Below are 14697 nucleotides of genomic sequence, written 5' to 3'. Positions count from 1 at the left end.
TTTTTTTTCTTGTTTCCCTCCTCCAAAAACTAGGTGCGGCTTATGGTCTGGTGCGCCTTATAGAACAAAAAATACGGTACCTATGAACTTTGCATGCCCATCCCCTACAAAGAGCTCCCAACCTTCCCCAGTTTCATGGCCCATGTTGAAGGGCTATAACTTGGACAGCTGCTGCTATTCAGTGTAGATAATACTGAGCTAGATGGGCCAACAGCTGTCCAAGTTATACAAAGCAGATGTTCTACCACTGCGTTACAGCATCCTGTGTTCCTGTGTCACCAACTGAACTTCATTGCTGAGTAATGAACTCTAGCAAGGTCTCTCAGTCAGTCTGCAGCACTCCTCCCTCCTTGCCATGAGCTCTAAAGCAAAGCTACCCAACAACATCTGCATCCACCGACTAATAGTTTACTTAAAATTTCTTTTTCATTGTCCCATCAGCTGGTCCTGACCCTGGCTTCGCATCCAGATAAAATTATGGTAAGAAATACATTCCTGCTGAAAACCACCATCTTTTGTATTGTGCTGTTATTGTTTTCTATTTCAGTAAGGCTGCAACTTTTAGTCAATTAATTGGTTAGATTAAGTCAAAACCTTTTGATTGATTAACAGCAGGTTCCCAATTAACCAGGCAGTGGAACTGTTCTTACAAAAATGATAATTGTTTTTTAAATTCTAAGCTTGCAATTTATTCATGGCCGGCTTAGCTGTAAACAGTTGTTTTGTACTGCCGTTTTCCCAGTCTAGAAGGATACTCCAAAGACAGCCTTTGAAATATTTCCTTTCCTTGTGAGTCTGTTTCTCTGTGATGAAAAAGCATTGGAAACATATGGTGTTTTTGAAATCTCTTGGTTATTTACAAATAGGCATGTTTCTTATCTCTACGGCTCCAATATTTTGCAGGTCCCGGAAGCTCATGGGCCATTTTGAGGAGCATAAAATGTTTACTTAAAAATTTATACACCACCATACGGGGAATACCCCCCACAAGTCAACACCAGATTTAGAACAGTGTGGGCCCTATATATTTATATTTATTTATACAGTGGTACTTACTCAAAGTCAGGCCCCGGTTAGATGGGCGGTTGAATTGCCAGCACTATAATGTAATGCACTTGAGAGCATGTGCAGAACAGAAGGCGAGAGGGAGGAGGGCATAAAAATAAGCCATGGGGGGCAAATTTTGTCCTTGCTTAGGGCACCATATTACCAAAGTCTGTTCCCATCAAAGTTGCTTGCAATTGCCAATAAAAACCCTCCCATTGTAGTAAAATGTCAAAATACATAACCCAATGCACTTAAACAATAAAATTGCATGCAAACATTCACAAGAGAATAATTTAAATTTACAACGTATGATATTCTGCATACTTAGAAAGCCCCTGAAGTATGTGGAAAGTACAACCTTGTTTTAGGGTGGCCTCATTTTGCTTCCATATCCAAGTTTGATATTAGAAAAAATGATGTGTTAATATGGGACCTGTCTGTTGCCCCTTTATCTTCTCTCATAGGTGCCATTTCAATGTGATCTCCCAGAGAAGCTCTTTCTCCATCTTTATCAAACACCTGACTTCAGCTCACCATCCACCACCGTGGTAGAAGTTAACAAAGTCACCTATGTCCAGGTATTGCTGATCCTGTACATTGGGATAGGGAATAAATTTAATATTTAAAGGCAACCCTGAACACTTTTGGGCTTTCTTCTGAGTAGACATGGATAGGATTGATCTCTCCAAGTATTATTGAAGGTGGCCACAATGACTATGTGATTGAGATAACTGTGACATTAAATTACAGCTCCTGCAGATTCTCTCCCCCCTTGGCCTCAGAATCCCAGTAATGTCCACTTTATAAAGTTTCAAAAAGCTGTAAAAAAAACTTGCAGTCAAAAGCTGAGCTGCTTTATAGGGTCATCAAAAACCCTTGTGGGGGAGGGGGAATTACATAGTCCTGAGCTATATGGCCCAACTCCTGCAATGAAGGTATGTGAACGAAGAATAAAGCAGCTGGGTCATGTAAATCCAAGTTCCAGATTCTCAATTCAAGGGCCAGGTTTGAACACATTCTGCCTTTTCTCCGCCTCCCTTCTCAATAGGTGTCGTTCCAGACAGCTGATGGGAACTCTCCACTTCGACTCCAGGACTGTTACCTGCAAATCCCTGACCAAGCAGCCCCCCAGATGCTGATCCGCAGTGGCATGCCAAAAAGTTATTCTGTGGAGATCTTGAATTCCCCCAACACAAAAACCAATCGCTTTAGTTTCATCTACAAGGCTGAAGAACAACAACGTTCAACTTTGTCGGCCACACTCTTTTGCCAAGCAGATCGGGAGAACCAGGTGAATATTTTTATTATTTATTTATTCATTTATTAAATTTTATTTGCAACATAACATAAACCCCCCCCACTCCCCCAATACAGAAATCCGCCCTCATTAAATGTGAACATAACATACAATAAGCATAGCATGCAACAATACAAACAACCAAATAAAAGACTTCCTTTATCATGTATCTGGCCTCCTCATTTACTTCTTATAAGCTGTTTCCTTTATGAATAATTATTAAGATTTTTCTAATTATAACTTAAATATCCACAAAGATCAGAAAATATTCCTCTATGCCACAGGAGCGGCAAGGATCCTAATTGCTAAAAACTGGGAAAAAGAAATTGTGCCAACAAAAAGGGAAAGGCAAGACAAACTGTTAGAGTATATTGAACTGGCTAGATTAACAGAGGCAATTAGAGATAACCCTTTGGCCTACTCGTGAATGTTCTCTAAGGAAAGCAGAACAGCTGTGTGTTAAATGAGCTAAATATTCGCCTCGTTTTAAAGCTCTCCCCCACTTCCATTCTTTTTCTCTTCTAGCATGGCTCCTATAATGCTTCCATAAAGGTGATGCTCAAGAATCCTGCCTCTCTATCTCGCGGTGAGTTAATTGACCCTTATATTTAATATAAAAGGAACTAGGCTATATCGACTGAGATCAGGACCATCAGGCTACAGTTGTGCATGTTATGAGTACAACGTTTACGTTGCTTATGGTGCCTTGTGTTTTCTCCATGCTTCACACGCAGGATTCACAGCTCATTATAAAGTACCTGTTAACCATCTAACATAAGGATAGTCAACGTGGTGACCTTCAGACATTTTGGACTGCAGTTCTCATCATCCCTGACCATCAGCCATGCTGACTGGTGCTGATGGGAGCTGGAGTACCATCTGGAGGGTACCCCATTGGCTACCCCTGGTCTAACAGAACATTTGGGTCCATCAACAAGGATGCCCATCAGATGTTGTTGGACTACAACTCCCATTGTCCTTGACCTTTGGCTGTGCTAGCTGGTGCTGACAGAAGGTGTAGTCAACAACACTGGGAGTGGGGCACACATCCCCCATCCCTGCTGTTAAGGGATCTTGCATGTGATCATCACACCATTACTCAGTACTCATTGGTGGCAACTGCATGGAATGGAATACACAGTGCTTCTTTTTCGGGGGGATACAGGGGTACACATACCCCTAAACATTTTGTGAATCTAACGGGAGAAGAAACTAAAATTTTAATAGTTTCTTCTCTAGCGTGGTGAATCGTCATTTCCGTTGTTACCCCTGATGGCAGCCTCATTTCCTGTCATGGTTTTTCCTGAGTCTCAGATGGAATGAGAGTACCCCTAAACAATTTTATTTTTTAGGAAAAAAAGAACACTGGGAATACATATCCCAGAATGCCAACCTTTAAGTTGGTGGGAAACCTAACTCTGCACATTCTCAGAGGCACAGTCCCTAGGCCCATTTCCTGCATCCTCCCAGCAACGAACACATTTTTTCCTATATAGAAATTACTCTATAAATGCTTTGAGGCACTGCATGCTTGATTTTTTTCAGAAACCAAAGGGAACCATGCGGAGTTTGTTTCTCAACAAAACTATGCTGCGAAACATCCTGTGAGCAGAAAGAAAGCTCCAGCTCAGAGCAGACCTGCTGAAATGAATAACTTGGGCTCCTTAATTTCCATGGGTCTGTTCTGGGCAGGACTTGGCTGAATGCAACTCACATAGCCTGGATTTTTTTCCTAGAGATTCCTAGCTTGCCATGTCAGTTTGAGCACAGAGTTGGCCAAAGTCCCTGCCATTTCCCTCTGAGAAGCTGGCCGCCTATCTTCCCTCATTCGTAGCATTTCCCTTCACTCCCTATGCCCCCCCCCGCACTTTAGGAGGCATTTCCTGTCACTCTGCCCCCCCCCCTCGCACAATTATGGCTTGCTGCCACTGCTACAGCCGTGTGGTGCTTGTGTCTCCATGGTAGCAGCTGGGTAGGAGCCACAGATGGCGACTAGGCTGCACGCTCCGGAAGGTGTGTGCCATGACCTTTGTATAAGTGAAATTCTGGCAGCGGGGGGAGGGGGAAAGGGGGCGCAGAAAGAGGAAGCGAAGTTGGGATATGAGTTGGAACCAACGTATACGGACATGATAAGGGAGAGGAATGCACACAGCTGATGGCACTGGGGAATCAGTTATTTGATGCATCCCAGTGACAGCACAAGACAAAGAATGTTATCTCCCCCTTTCCTGTCCTCAAGATACAGTTTGATGGCTCTTGCCTGCTCACAACATGTAAAATACACAGTTTTTGATCCAGAAGTCTGTGCAATTTCAGATAAAGAAGACACATGGTAGGCAGAGAAGGGTGAAGGAACTGGATGTAGCTATAAGGGTATGCAAGAGATAAGGAGTCTCTTTGCACAGAGTGAAGCCAGCCCACTGCTGTCTGATCCAAATTAGTGGGAGCTGCCTCCATTCTCATTGTCCAGACATTTCCCCCACATGAGACAAGGAGGGAAGAAGAAAGATTTCACAAGCAAGAGCAGCAACTAACACACCAAGAGCTCAACTGGATCAAGCCAGTGACTCACCAAGTGCTTCTGGGAAGCCTGCCTATGGAACCTGATCACAACAGCACTCTCGCTGCTTGCCATTTGGGGCATTCAGTTGCACCCTGGGCTTGTCTAGTCTCCTTTAAAGCTGTCCACGTGGGTGGGTGTCACTACCTCTTGTGGGAACAAATTCAATTCCTTTTGTCTGCTGTGAATCTTCTGCAGTTTGGCTTCCTTGGATGTTACTCAGTTCTGGTGTTATAGAATGGGGTGCGTTCGTGGGAGGCTTCTTATGTACACCATGCATATATTTTTTATATACCTCTATCACATCCCACCTTACTCACCTTTTTTCTAAACTAACCACCCACCACCCACCCCCAAAAATAATAATGTTACAACCTCACCACATAGGAGAGTTGTCTCCATCACTTTGATCATTTGGGCTGCCCTTTCTGGCCCAAAACTAGCTCTACAATATCTATGCTGAGGTGCACATGATCCACACATAACATTTCAAGTGTGTTTGCAGCACAGACTAATTGGTACTGCCCTAGGAACTTAATTTATATGCCACGTTGTAGTAAGTCTACCTTGAGGTTGAGATAGAAATCTAGATTAAAACAGACTAGTATGTATCATGTAATATTTCAATAGCAAACTGCATCTTAAGGGCAGGGGAGTAAGGCTTTGCATCCAACATTAGGCATACTAAGAGAAGATTCATTTAAAAATTAAAGGGCATGACTAACTTTGGTCTAATGCCTTCAGTGAATCAGAGTGGAGTAAGCTTGGCTATAATCCATTATATGGACATGTCTAAGGCAGCATTCACACCACACATTTATAACACCATCATAACATTTTAAAAAGTCATAGGTAAAGGTAGAGAGACCCCTGACCATTAGGTCCAGTCATGGCCGACTCTGGGGCTGCGGCGCTTATCTTGCTTTATTGGCTGAGGGAGCATAAAGCTCCCTGGTCATGTGGCCAGCATGACTAAGCCGCTTCTGGCGAACCAGAGCAGCGCACAGAAACACCGTTTACCTTCCCGCCGGAGCGGTACCTATTTATCTACTTGCACCTGACGTGCTTTCGAACTGCTAGGTTGGCAGGAGCTGCGACTGAGCAACAGGAGCTCACCCCGTCGCGGGGATTCGAAACGCTGACCTTCTGATCACCTAGGCTCTGTGGTTTAGACCACAGCACCACCCGTGCCCCATAGCTTCACCCAAATAATTCTGGGATGTGTAGTTTGTTAAGGATGATGATATTTGTTAGGAGACTCCTATTCGCTCCACAGAGTTATAATTCTCCGGGAATTGTAGCTCTGGGAGCGGATCTTTAACAAACAACAGCTTCCAGAATTCTTTGAAGGAAGACGTAATTATTTAAATGCATGGTGTGAAAGTGGTGTATCTTAGGTTCATTTTGATGGTCACTTTCAGACTGTAAGTGTTTTTTTGGGGGAGGGGGTTTCAACTGCATATATAAATTTAGGTTTGTCCAATTAAAGTGGTTTAAAGTGCTCTGTCACCCTGGCAGAACAAATGCACTTTAAAAAACAACAACAGCACATATATTCTCCAGTTCGAAAAGTGAAGGGAAAATGAATCAATAAGCGTAGGGTGAATGAATGATTAACAGGAAGATGTATATATACAATGCAAGGAAATCAAAATGAATGCTTAGTAAAAAACCATGTAGAGACTACTCTCCCCATAAGTTTTATTCAAGCAAATCAGGATGAATGATCGATAAACAGGTCATCTCAAGGAACCAGGTAGATGCAACCCTATCAACTACAATTTTTGTATTCCTTGACCAGAACAGTAGAAGACAGGAAACAGGTTTAATTTCTACCAAGTTACCAAGCAGAATATTGTCTGTATGTTTTTACATATATCTCCCTAAGGGAAAAGGCTGCAGATTTCCAAAAAACAAAGAAAGAAAATATGCTAAACACTCAGGGAACATGTCTGAAGCTGCCGGGCCCCCCCTAGCCCTGGCAATGTATTTATGCCCTCCAAAGTAGCTGGACAGTTAAAACTTCTGCGTTTTCAGTTTGAATGTAGATGCTCAAGTGTTTCTGTCACAAAACTCTCTCAGGACAGCCTCTCTCACATCCTGCTTTTCCTGCCTTGCTGCCCCTGACACCACTGCAGCCTTGTGGAAGTAATTTCTGCCAGTGATTTCATGACAGGGTGAAGTGTGTCCCTCCTTGCTTACTGTCCTTTGTCAGGCAGAATTGATTGAATTACTGGCCTCATCCAAAAATGGATGGATTCTGGTCATCCTGCTACCTTAAATCTTCTCCTTCCTGCCTCTGTTTTGCACGTCTCCCTCAGGACGGGAAAATAACAAAGCAAGGAAAAGCTTTTGACACGAACCCAGCCCCAGTGGGGACTCACCCGGCACATCACACACGTCTGCCATGCTTTCATTAGACCCTGAGTCTCTTGCTTTGTTTTGTATGTGCTTTTTTACAACTTTATCTAGAAGCCTTGAGTGTCAGATTGGCTTTTGAGGCAGGAGAGGAGCCTTGGCCTGGCAGTGGAGGAGGCAGCATTCACGCATGAATTCTAAGCTATGGTTTGTTTGACTAGGCACCAATAGTTTCACAAATGAGCTTGCTTTGTTTTCCAGCTACTCTTGCTTCATGCATCTGTATCTTGGAAAGCATCTGGGATGAAGTAGTCCAACCCATGATTAAGCAAGGGTTTTGGTTTGGACATAACAGCAAGCCATGGTTAGCATTGCCATATTTCAAAAAGTGAAAATCGGGGCACAACGTTGTTGAACTTTTTTTGGCAAAATCACCAAAGAAATTCACCTTTTTCGAACTATTTCTAAGGGAAATCGCCAAAAAAAAAAAACAAACCCACTGTCAGCATAGGTTTCCAGATGTCCACACATTTTGCCGATTTCCACCCAGAGACTGCTTCTGACTGCAGTATTCCGGGTATTCCAGACATATGGCAACCCTAGCCAGGGTTTGTAAGCCACTGATAAATCCAACTAAAGTAGATGGAGATTGGGTAGGGAAGAAGAAGAGGAAGAGAACAGTCATTCTATTTATGCAGTGATATAATACCATGCATATAATACCATGGCTTCACATCATGGTTTGTTTCCAAAGAAACAAACTTTGGTTGGTCTGGTCTACTCGAATGGATTCAAATCAAACCACACTAAATAAACCATGGCTTAACGTTGGCTTAACCAGGTCATAATTTCTTCAGGACCTTGAACACCTACCAGACCTCTTTCCAAGTGGTCTGGCAAAGCAGCCTGAAAACAAATGATGACTAGCTCTTTAGATGAGATTTTTTAAGGCAAAATACATCTCCTTTGAAAACCATTTATAAGAAGCAAGTCATCTAGTTACACACACACACACACACACACACACACACACAGCGCAAATAGAAATATATTGCTTTTACTGAAGTGTTATTTACAGAGATGGCCATTTCATGGCAAAGTAAACAGGGTATTGTTGTTGTTTAGTCGATTAGTCGTGTCCGACTCTACGTGACCCCATGGACCAGAGCACGCCAGGCACTCCTGTCTTCCATTACCTCCTGCAGTTTGGTCAAACTCATGCTGGTAGCTTCGAGAACACTGTCCAACCATCTCGTCCTCTGTCGTCCCCTTGTGCCCTCCATCTTTCCCAACATCAGGGTCTTTTCCAGGGAGTCTTCTCTTCTCTTGAGGTGGACAAAGTCTTGGAGCCTCAGCTTCAGGATCTGTCTTTCCAGTGAGCACTCAGGGCTGATTTCCCTAAGAATGGATAAGTTTGACCTTCTTGCAGTCCATGGGACTCTCAAGAGTCTCCTCCAGCACCAGAATTCAAAAGCATCCATTCTTCGGCGATCAGCCTTCTTTATGGTCCAGCTCTCACTTCCATACATCACTACTGGGAAAACCATAGCATAGGGTGGCCATATGCAAAAGAGGGCAAGGCTACTGCCTCTTGGCTAGTTGTTCAGAAGAGAGAATTTCACATTTTGCCTTGGCAAACTCAGTGGCTATTTGCCATGGTTGCAAATGTTCCGTTTCCAAAGTTGGAGGCAGTGTTCCTTTGAATACCAAGTGCTGCGAAACACAAGAGGCATTTGGTTGGCCACTGTGGAAACACAATGCTGGATTAGGTGGCCCTTTGACCTGATCCAGCAGCCAAACTCTTCTTAGGTTCTTAACTTGCTAGAACTTTCTAATTGTCCTTCCCTGCAAATTTGCTCCACTGCTATACCATTCTTTATGCAAATCTGCAGTTCAGGTTGCTTCCAACATATTTAATGAACGTACATCCTGATTTGATTACATGAAGTTTGCAGGAGGTTAAAGGACATCGACAATTTGCTGAGCATACATTCTCATCTGTTTGCAGGGAAGTTATCAAGCCATTGTTTTCTCACATTTTTCTATTGCTTTCCTTGGGCAAAAAATCCAGGACTAATTGCACAATCTGGATTTGTTGGTTTGTGATTCAGTCCCACTCACAAGATGGCAACAGCCTAGAAATAGTCTCACCTGTAACTAGCTTTTTAAAATGTTTTGCCACCTTGTATTTGGTTATGTCCTAGGGCCAAAGTTCTCAGATGTGAGCAAAATTAAACAATACATGTTTATGGGTGAAATGGCAAAAAAAATCTACAATGAATCAGTGGAGGGCAGGGTGGAATTAGTCTAGATTAAGAAATGCAAAACACAACTGTGTGGGATAGTTGAATTACTAAAACATTTTTTCCCCTTAAAAAATAATATTCTGGTCAATACTTAATGTTCTGTTGTTTCAAGCTCAGCAGATTAATAATGGCTGGGAGGGAGAACATTTTTAATTAACACACAGTGGTGAGGAAGAGCAAGGCTACCCTTAATGCCACTCTGGCCCACTTGACTGTTTTGATCAGTGGAATTGGCACCACTACAAGTGCCACACAATATCCTTTCAGCATTTGTAAGAACTCAATTGTGTAGCGTGGTAGCACATATACTATGGAACTCCCTGCCACTTGAGATCAAGCAGGAGCTTTCATTGTCCTCTTTTTGGCACCTGCTAAAAACATTTTTCTTTAGACAAGGCTACCCAGATGCTTAGAAATGCTGGCATGAGTTTTAATCTGTTTTAGTATTTTAACTTCTTTTTATGTTTTAATGTATCGTAAACTTTTCCTGATTTCCTGGTTTTATCTTTTTCTGAACCGCTTTGGGGTTTTTTGCGACCAAGTGGTGATATAAATTTCATGAAATAAATGAATAAATAAGGCTGCTGCTTGCATGCAATGGCAAAGCCCTAATTGTTGCTTTCCTCCTGTGCAAATCAAGGCCTGGGGATTGGAACTGTGCTGGGAATAACTTTCGGTGCCTTTTTAATCGGAGTCATGCTCACCGCAACGCTGTGGTACATCTACTCTCACACTCGTAAGTACAGGTACCTCTAAGCCACTCCAGTCTTTCTGGTCCGTATTTGGGGTTTGATTGAGGTGGGAGGCTCCCTAAAGTGAAAAGCAAGCGGCCAAAAGCATAGAAAGACAATTTGTATGTATGTGCATGATTTCAAATTAGGGGGTGAGAGCCATATGCTCAGTCAGGCCATAGATCCATCTACATCAGTGTTGTCTGCACTGACAGGCAGCAGCTGTCTATGGTTTTAGACAGGGGATATTCCCATCCTTACCTGGAGATGCCAGGGGATTGAGTCTGGGATTTTCTGTCTGTAAAGCAGGTTCTCTGCCACTCAGCTACAGCTCTTCCCTTAATAAATTAAGGTTACAGTTCTCATTGTTGAGAATAAAGGTCTGGTTTAATTAAAAATACAGCTGCCTTATGCACAGTTAAACCATTGGTTTGATCTAGCTCAGGATTCGCTACACAGCAGCTGTCCTAGGTTTCTGACACGGGGCATTTCCAGCCCTCCTTGGAAATACCAGGGATTATACCTGGGCATAGCTGTCAACTTTTCCCTTTTCTTGCAAGGGAATAAGGGAATTTCCCTTTAAAAAAGGGGAACGTTGACAGCTATGTACCTGGGGCCTTCTGTAATCGAAACATGCTCTACCAATGAGCCATGTCAAATAACAGCTGGCCTTTATTATCTTTGCTCTCTCACATTCCTTCGCTCCTTTCCCACCCTTCCTCCAAGTACAGTAACATCTTGTTGGAACCCAGAACGATTTCTTAATCTCTGTAAAAGAGCCAAGAGAAATCATAAAATGTTTGTCTTCCTTTTCAATTAGCTGGGCCAAGATCTCCCCACCTTCTTGGGAAAAGGAGGCCTTAGACAACAAGGGGGACTAATCTCTGCATTGCGAGGGTGATGCCTGGTCCAAATAAGGAAGTGCCACCATGTGTTTTCTGTTCCCTTGTCAACCCCTAGTCAGGCCAGCTGTAGAGCATCCCTTTCACACCCCATCCCTCTTAACATGTTTCGCAACTTGGTGATTGAATTCCAGGTCCGATGGCCAAGATGCAACCGGTCTCAGCAAACCCCCCAGCCTCAGAGAGCAGCAGCACCAACCACAGCATCGGCAGCACTCAGAGCACCCCCTGTTCCACCAGCAGCATGGCATAGCGGGCCCCCAAACGAAGGACTGGGCACAACTGACTCTTGACACCTCCTTGTGGGCAGTGTCAGAACAGCGGGCAAGTTGAACTCCTCTGGGTCAGGCACAGGAAAAGCCTTTATGGAAAGAGCTGAAAACAAGCAAAGAGGTTTCATGGTTTCCCCCCTCCCTATCCCAAAGCTCCTAATACTCAGGGGTGACTATTTTCAGCCAGCACTTTAAACCAACTCCTTGGACAGCCATCAAGATCTCCAAGAAAAGCAGAGCAATCACACAAGACATCTGGCCTGTACCTCCTGCGGCGCAAGAGTAGCCAGCCTCTGGCTGCAAAAGTTGCAAGCCTATCCCAGGAGAACCAGTGTCTACCCAGAACCATACAGTGTGAGCAAGTTGATCAATAAACAGAATGTAGCATGCCTTTGGTTTTAGAAGCTGGTTGTTTGTTCCATACCTGTGATTAAGGGGCTGAGAAATTTGGGCAAGGAAGCTGTTGGCCCATCGTCAACTTGGGGTCCAGTGGAGACACTTCTTAATAGCTTCCAAAAATAAAAGGAAAGGCAAGACAGGAACCAGTTTCTGAACAGGCTTCAGGGAGGGCTACCATTGTTGCTTAAGCTACCACCTCTGCCCATAATCTCAAATTGCATACAAGTGCAAAACTGGGAGTCTTACACATCCACAAGACTCAGTATAAGAACCTTCTGAGGGACAAGTAGAGCCAGTAAATTTGTCCCACCATCTTCTGATGAGGAAGTAGGTGGAGAGAAGTTTGGACCAGAAGGGAGAGGGAGGTAGCACTGCCTTTTACCAAAACAAAGGGCAAGGAGTCCAGACCCTTTCTATTCCAAAATATAGATATAGATATAAATATAAATAATTATACATAGAATATGTTTTGTAATCATGTATACAAGGAAATAATTCTGTGTCTAATCACTTATGCGTATGTTTTATGATATTGAGATGTGGGGCAATTTGTGAAAAGACTTCTGTAACATTTTGCTGAGCTGAGTGCTTGACCCAATACAGGTCAGAAATTGGAAGAAAAGCAGCCCAGTACATTTAGACTGACAGGATGAACCTTCATTGGGATGTGCAGAGTGGGGAGGACATCAAACAGGTTTAGCTTCACTGGAAGAAGGCTGTGGGTAGGAGGAGCTTTGCACAAATTGAACTGCAGAGTTATGGATGAACAAGGCTGCAGCCCTAGGAACATTGGAAGCTGCTATATACCAGGTCAGACTAGGGACAATCTAGCTTAGTCTAAAATGACAGGCAGCAGCTCTCCAGGGGTTCAGGCAGGGATCTCCCCCAGTCCTACCTGGAGATGCCGGGGTCTTTCTGCATGCGAAGCAGTTGCTCTGCCACTCAGCTGTGGGAATTTATCAGCCAGTGGAACCTGACCTCGATATCCCCCTCCCCAAATTCACATTTCCCCAAATGCAGTCCTCAAGCCCAGTAATTTGTAGAAAAAGGCATACATTAGGGTAGAAAGTGCACTAGAAAGCATATACAGTACTAGGGAAAATAACCTACAGAAGTATATTCAGTTAGGGGGAAATGTTTTGCAAAAATGTGTATATTTGGAGAAATTCACACTAAAATGCTGATGGGGTTTTCGTGGCCTTTTTTATATAAAAAAAATGCAGACATGTTGAAATGTGGATAACTGAGCTTCAGAATGGGGTTAGGGGAGGGGGAGCACAGAGAGAAAACAGAACTGTCAGATTTGCCCTACAGGCATGTGCTCTGTTGTTAGCATGCCTCCTGGGCCACATACACCCAGGAGAGCTGCTTAGAGCACAGAAGGCAAGCCCAAGAGACATTGTGAGACCTTCTGCAGGGTGGTCAAAGGAAGCCCCTTCCTCAGCAACCCAGGCAGCATCAGGGCCAATTATTCCACCAATGAAGGGGTCTATCTGTGTTTTGGTCTGTAAATATTTCTGTGTAGAACAAACCTGTAAGCTCAGTGATTGTATAAATATATATTACATGTTGAATTTGAGTTGTCACAGATCATCTTTCTCTGCGGAGCACCTGTGCCATTAATTTGCCTAAGCCTCAAATAGAAACATTTCTAAAGATGGATTACGCCGTATAGATTTCCATGCTTTTTCACTTCACTTCGCTTTCAGTTCCTATGTCAGTTTCCCATCTCATTCAAATATCTTTTGTGTTTCCTAAAAAGCTGTCTAATATCATAGCATACGGTATATTATTGAGACTGCCGCTTTTGTGTCATGGCTAGGTCTATTACATAGCAAGTCAAAAGGTGTCAATGTTCTCAAGACCTCACCCCTTCATTCCAGATACTTTGCAAAAGTGCATAGTTGGAACCAGTTGAAACCAGGACTATTTTATGCCTTTCAGCTTTGGCACCATGGCTAGATTTACACCGCTGTAAAAGACTCTCTGAAAATGCTCTGCAAAAAACAGTTGTAAAGTTACAATTGAAAATATAATTGAGTTGCGATTTCAGCCCTACAACGCCATCTGGTGTCACAGTGTCATAACGGATTTATAATGCTGTATTTTGACTAATGTAGCTGAGTCCCAGGTCCTCTATTAAAATTGCTTTACCTTTTATAAACAGACCTCTAATTCTATAGAAAACGTTTGTTTCAAGATCTACAAATTGGTTAAATTTGTGTGTTTAAATAAGGGCTGATCTAGCAGAGGCAGCAGTGGTGATGGAGCCAATACTGAGTTCCAAGTCCACTAATGCCACCAATGATACTTTTAAAAATGGGTTGCCTGCGTTTTCTCGTTCCATGTGAGACAGCTCGCCTCTAGGAAATTTCCCTTAAAATTATCTTTTGGTGACATGGGACCACCACATGCCTTGCAAAGATAAATTCTTTAAGCTCACCATTATGTTGGAAAGACTCTGGAGAATGAGGTTCCTATTTTCATGTTTGATGGAGTGTACCGTGGTCCATGCATTTTGTAAAAAAAGTTTTTTATCTGACCTCCAAAATCACAAAACAGTCTATCCCTCCTAATTTGGCACTTGCCTTATCATCACTAGACTTGACCCCCAATTCTACTCTTAAAGCTAAATAATTAATTTCCTTTCTGTTCACAGCAACTAGACTAGTTGTTGCCCAACGACAGAAGGAAACCTCCAATATACCAATAGAAGTTTTGATTATTAATATCTGGAGTGCTGCTCTATCAAAACACCTCACATACCATAGATGAGTAATCAAGAGCATCTCCAAAAAGATACCTTTGACGCGATCTGGCCTCCC

The 14697-nt window shown here is 43.1% G+C and overlaps 1 protein-coding gene across 2 annotated transcripts in view; it reads left to right on the top strand.

The window, feature by feature from the left end:
- Positions 1-13446, top strand: part of ENG (endoglin) — a 53550-nt gene extending 40104 nt beyond the window's left edge. For both annotated transcript variants that reach the window (XM_081896434.1, XM_081896433.1), the window contains exons 10-15: positions 442-480; positions 1512-1625; positions 2096-2338; positions 2870-2930; positions 10209-10304; positions 11336-13446. In XM_081896434.1, coding sequence (XP_081752560.1) covers positions 442-480; positions 1512-1625; positions 2096-2338; positions 2870-2930; positions 10209-10304; positions 11336-11454 — 672 coding nt within the window. In that variant the 3' untranslated portion in view covers positions 11455-13446. The remainder of the gene's footprint in view (positions 1-441; positions 481-1511; positions 1626-2095; positions 2339-2869; positions 2931-10208; positions 10305-11335) is intronic.
- The last annotated feature ends 1251 nt before the right edge of the window (positions 13447-14697 follow it).

The sequence above is a fragment of the Podarcis melisellensis genome, assembly GCF_964234715.1.
Source record: "Podarcis melisellensis genome assembly, chromosome: Z".
In the NCBI taxonomy this organism is placed as follows: Eukaryota; Metazoa; Chordata; class Lepidosauria; order Squamata; family Lacertidae; genus Podarcis; species Podarcis melisellensis.
Note: the sequence above shows the minus strand (reverse complement) of the source record. Positions and strands in the feature narration are given on the sequence as shown.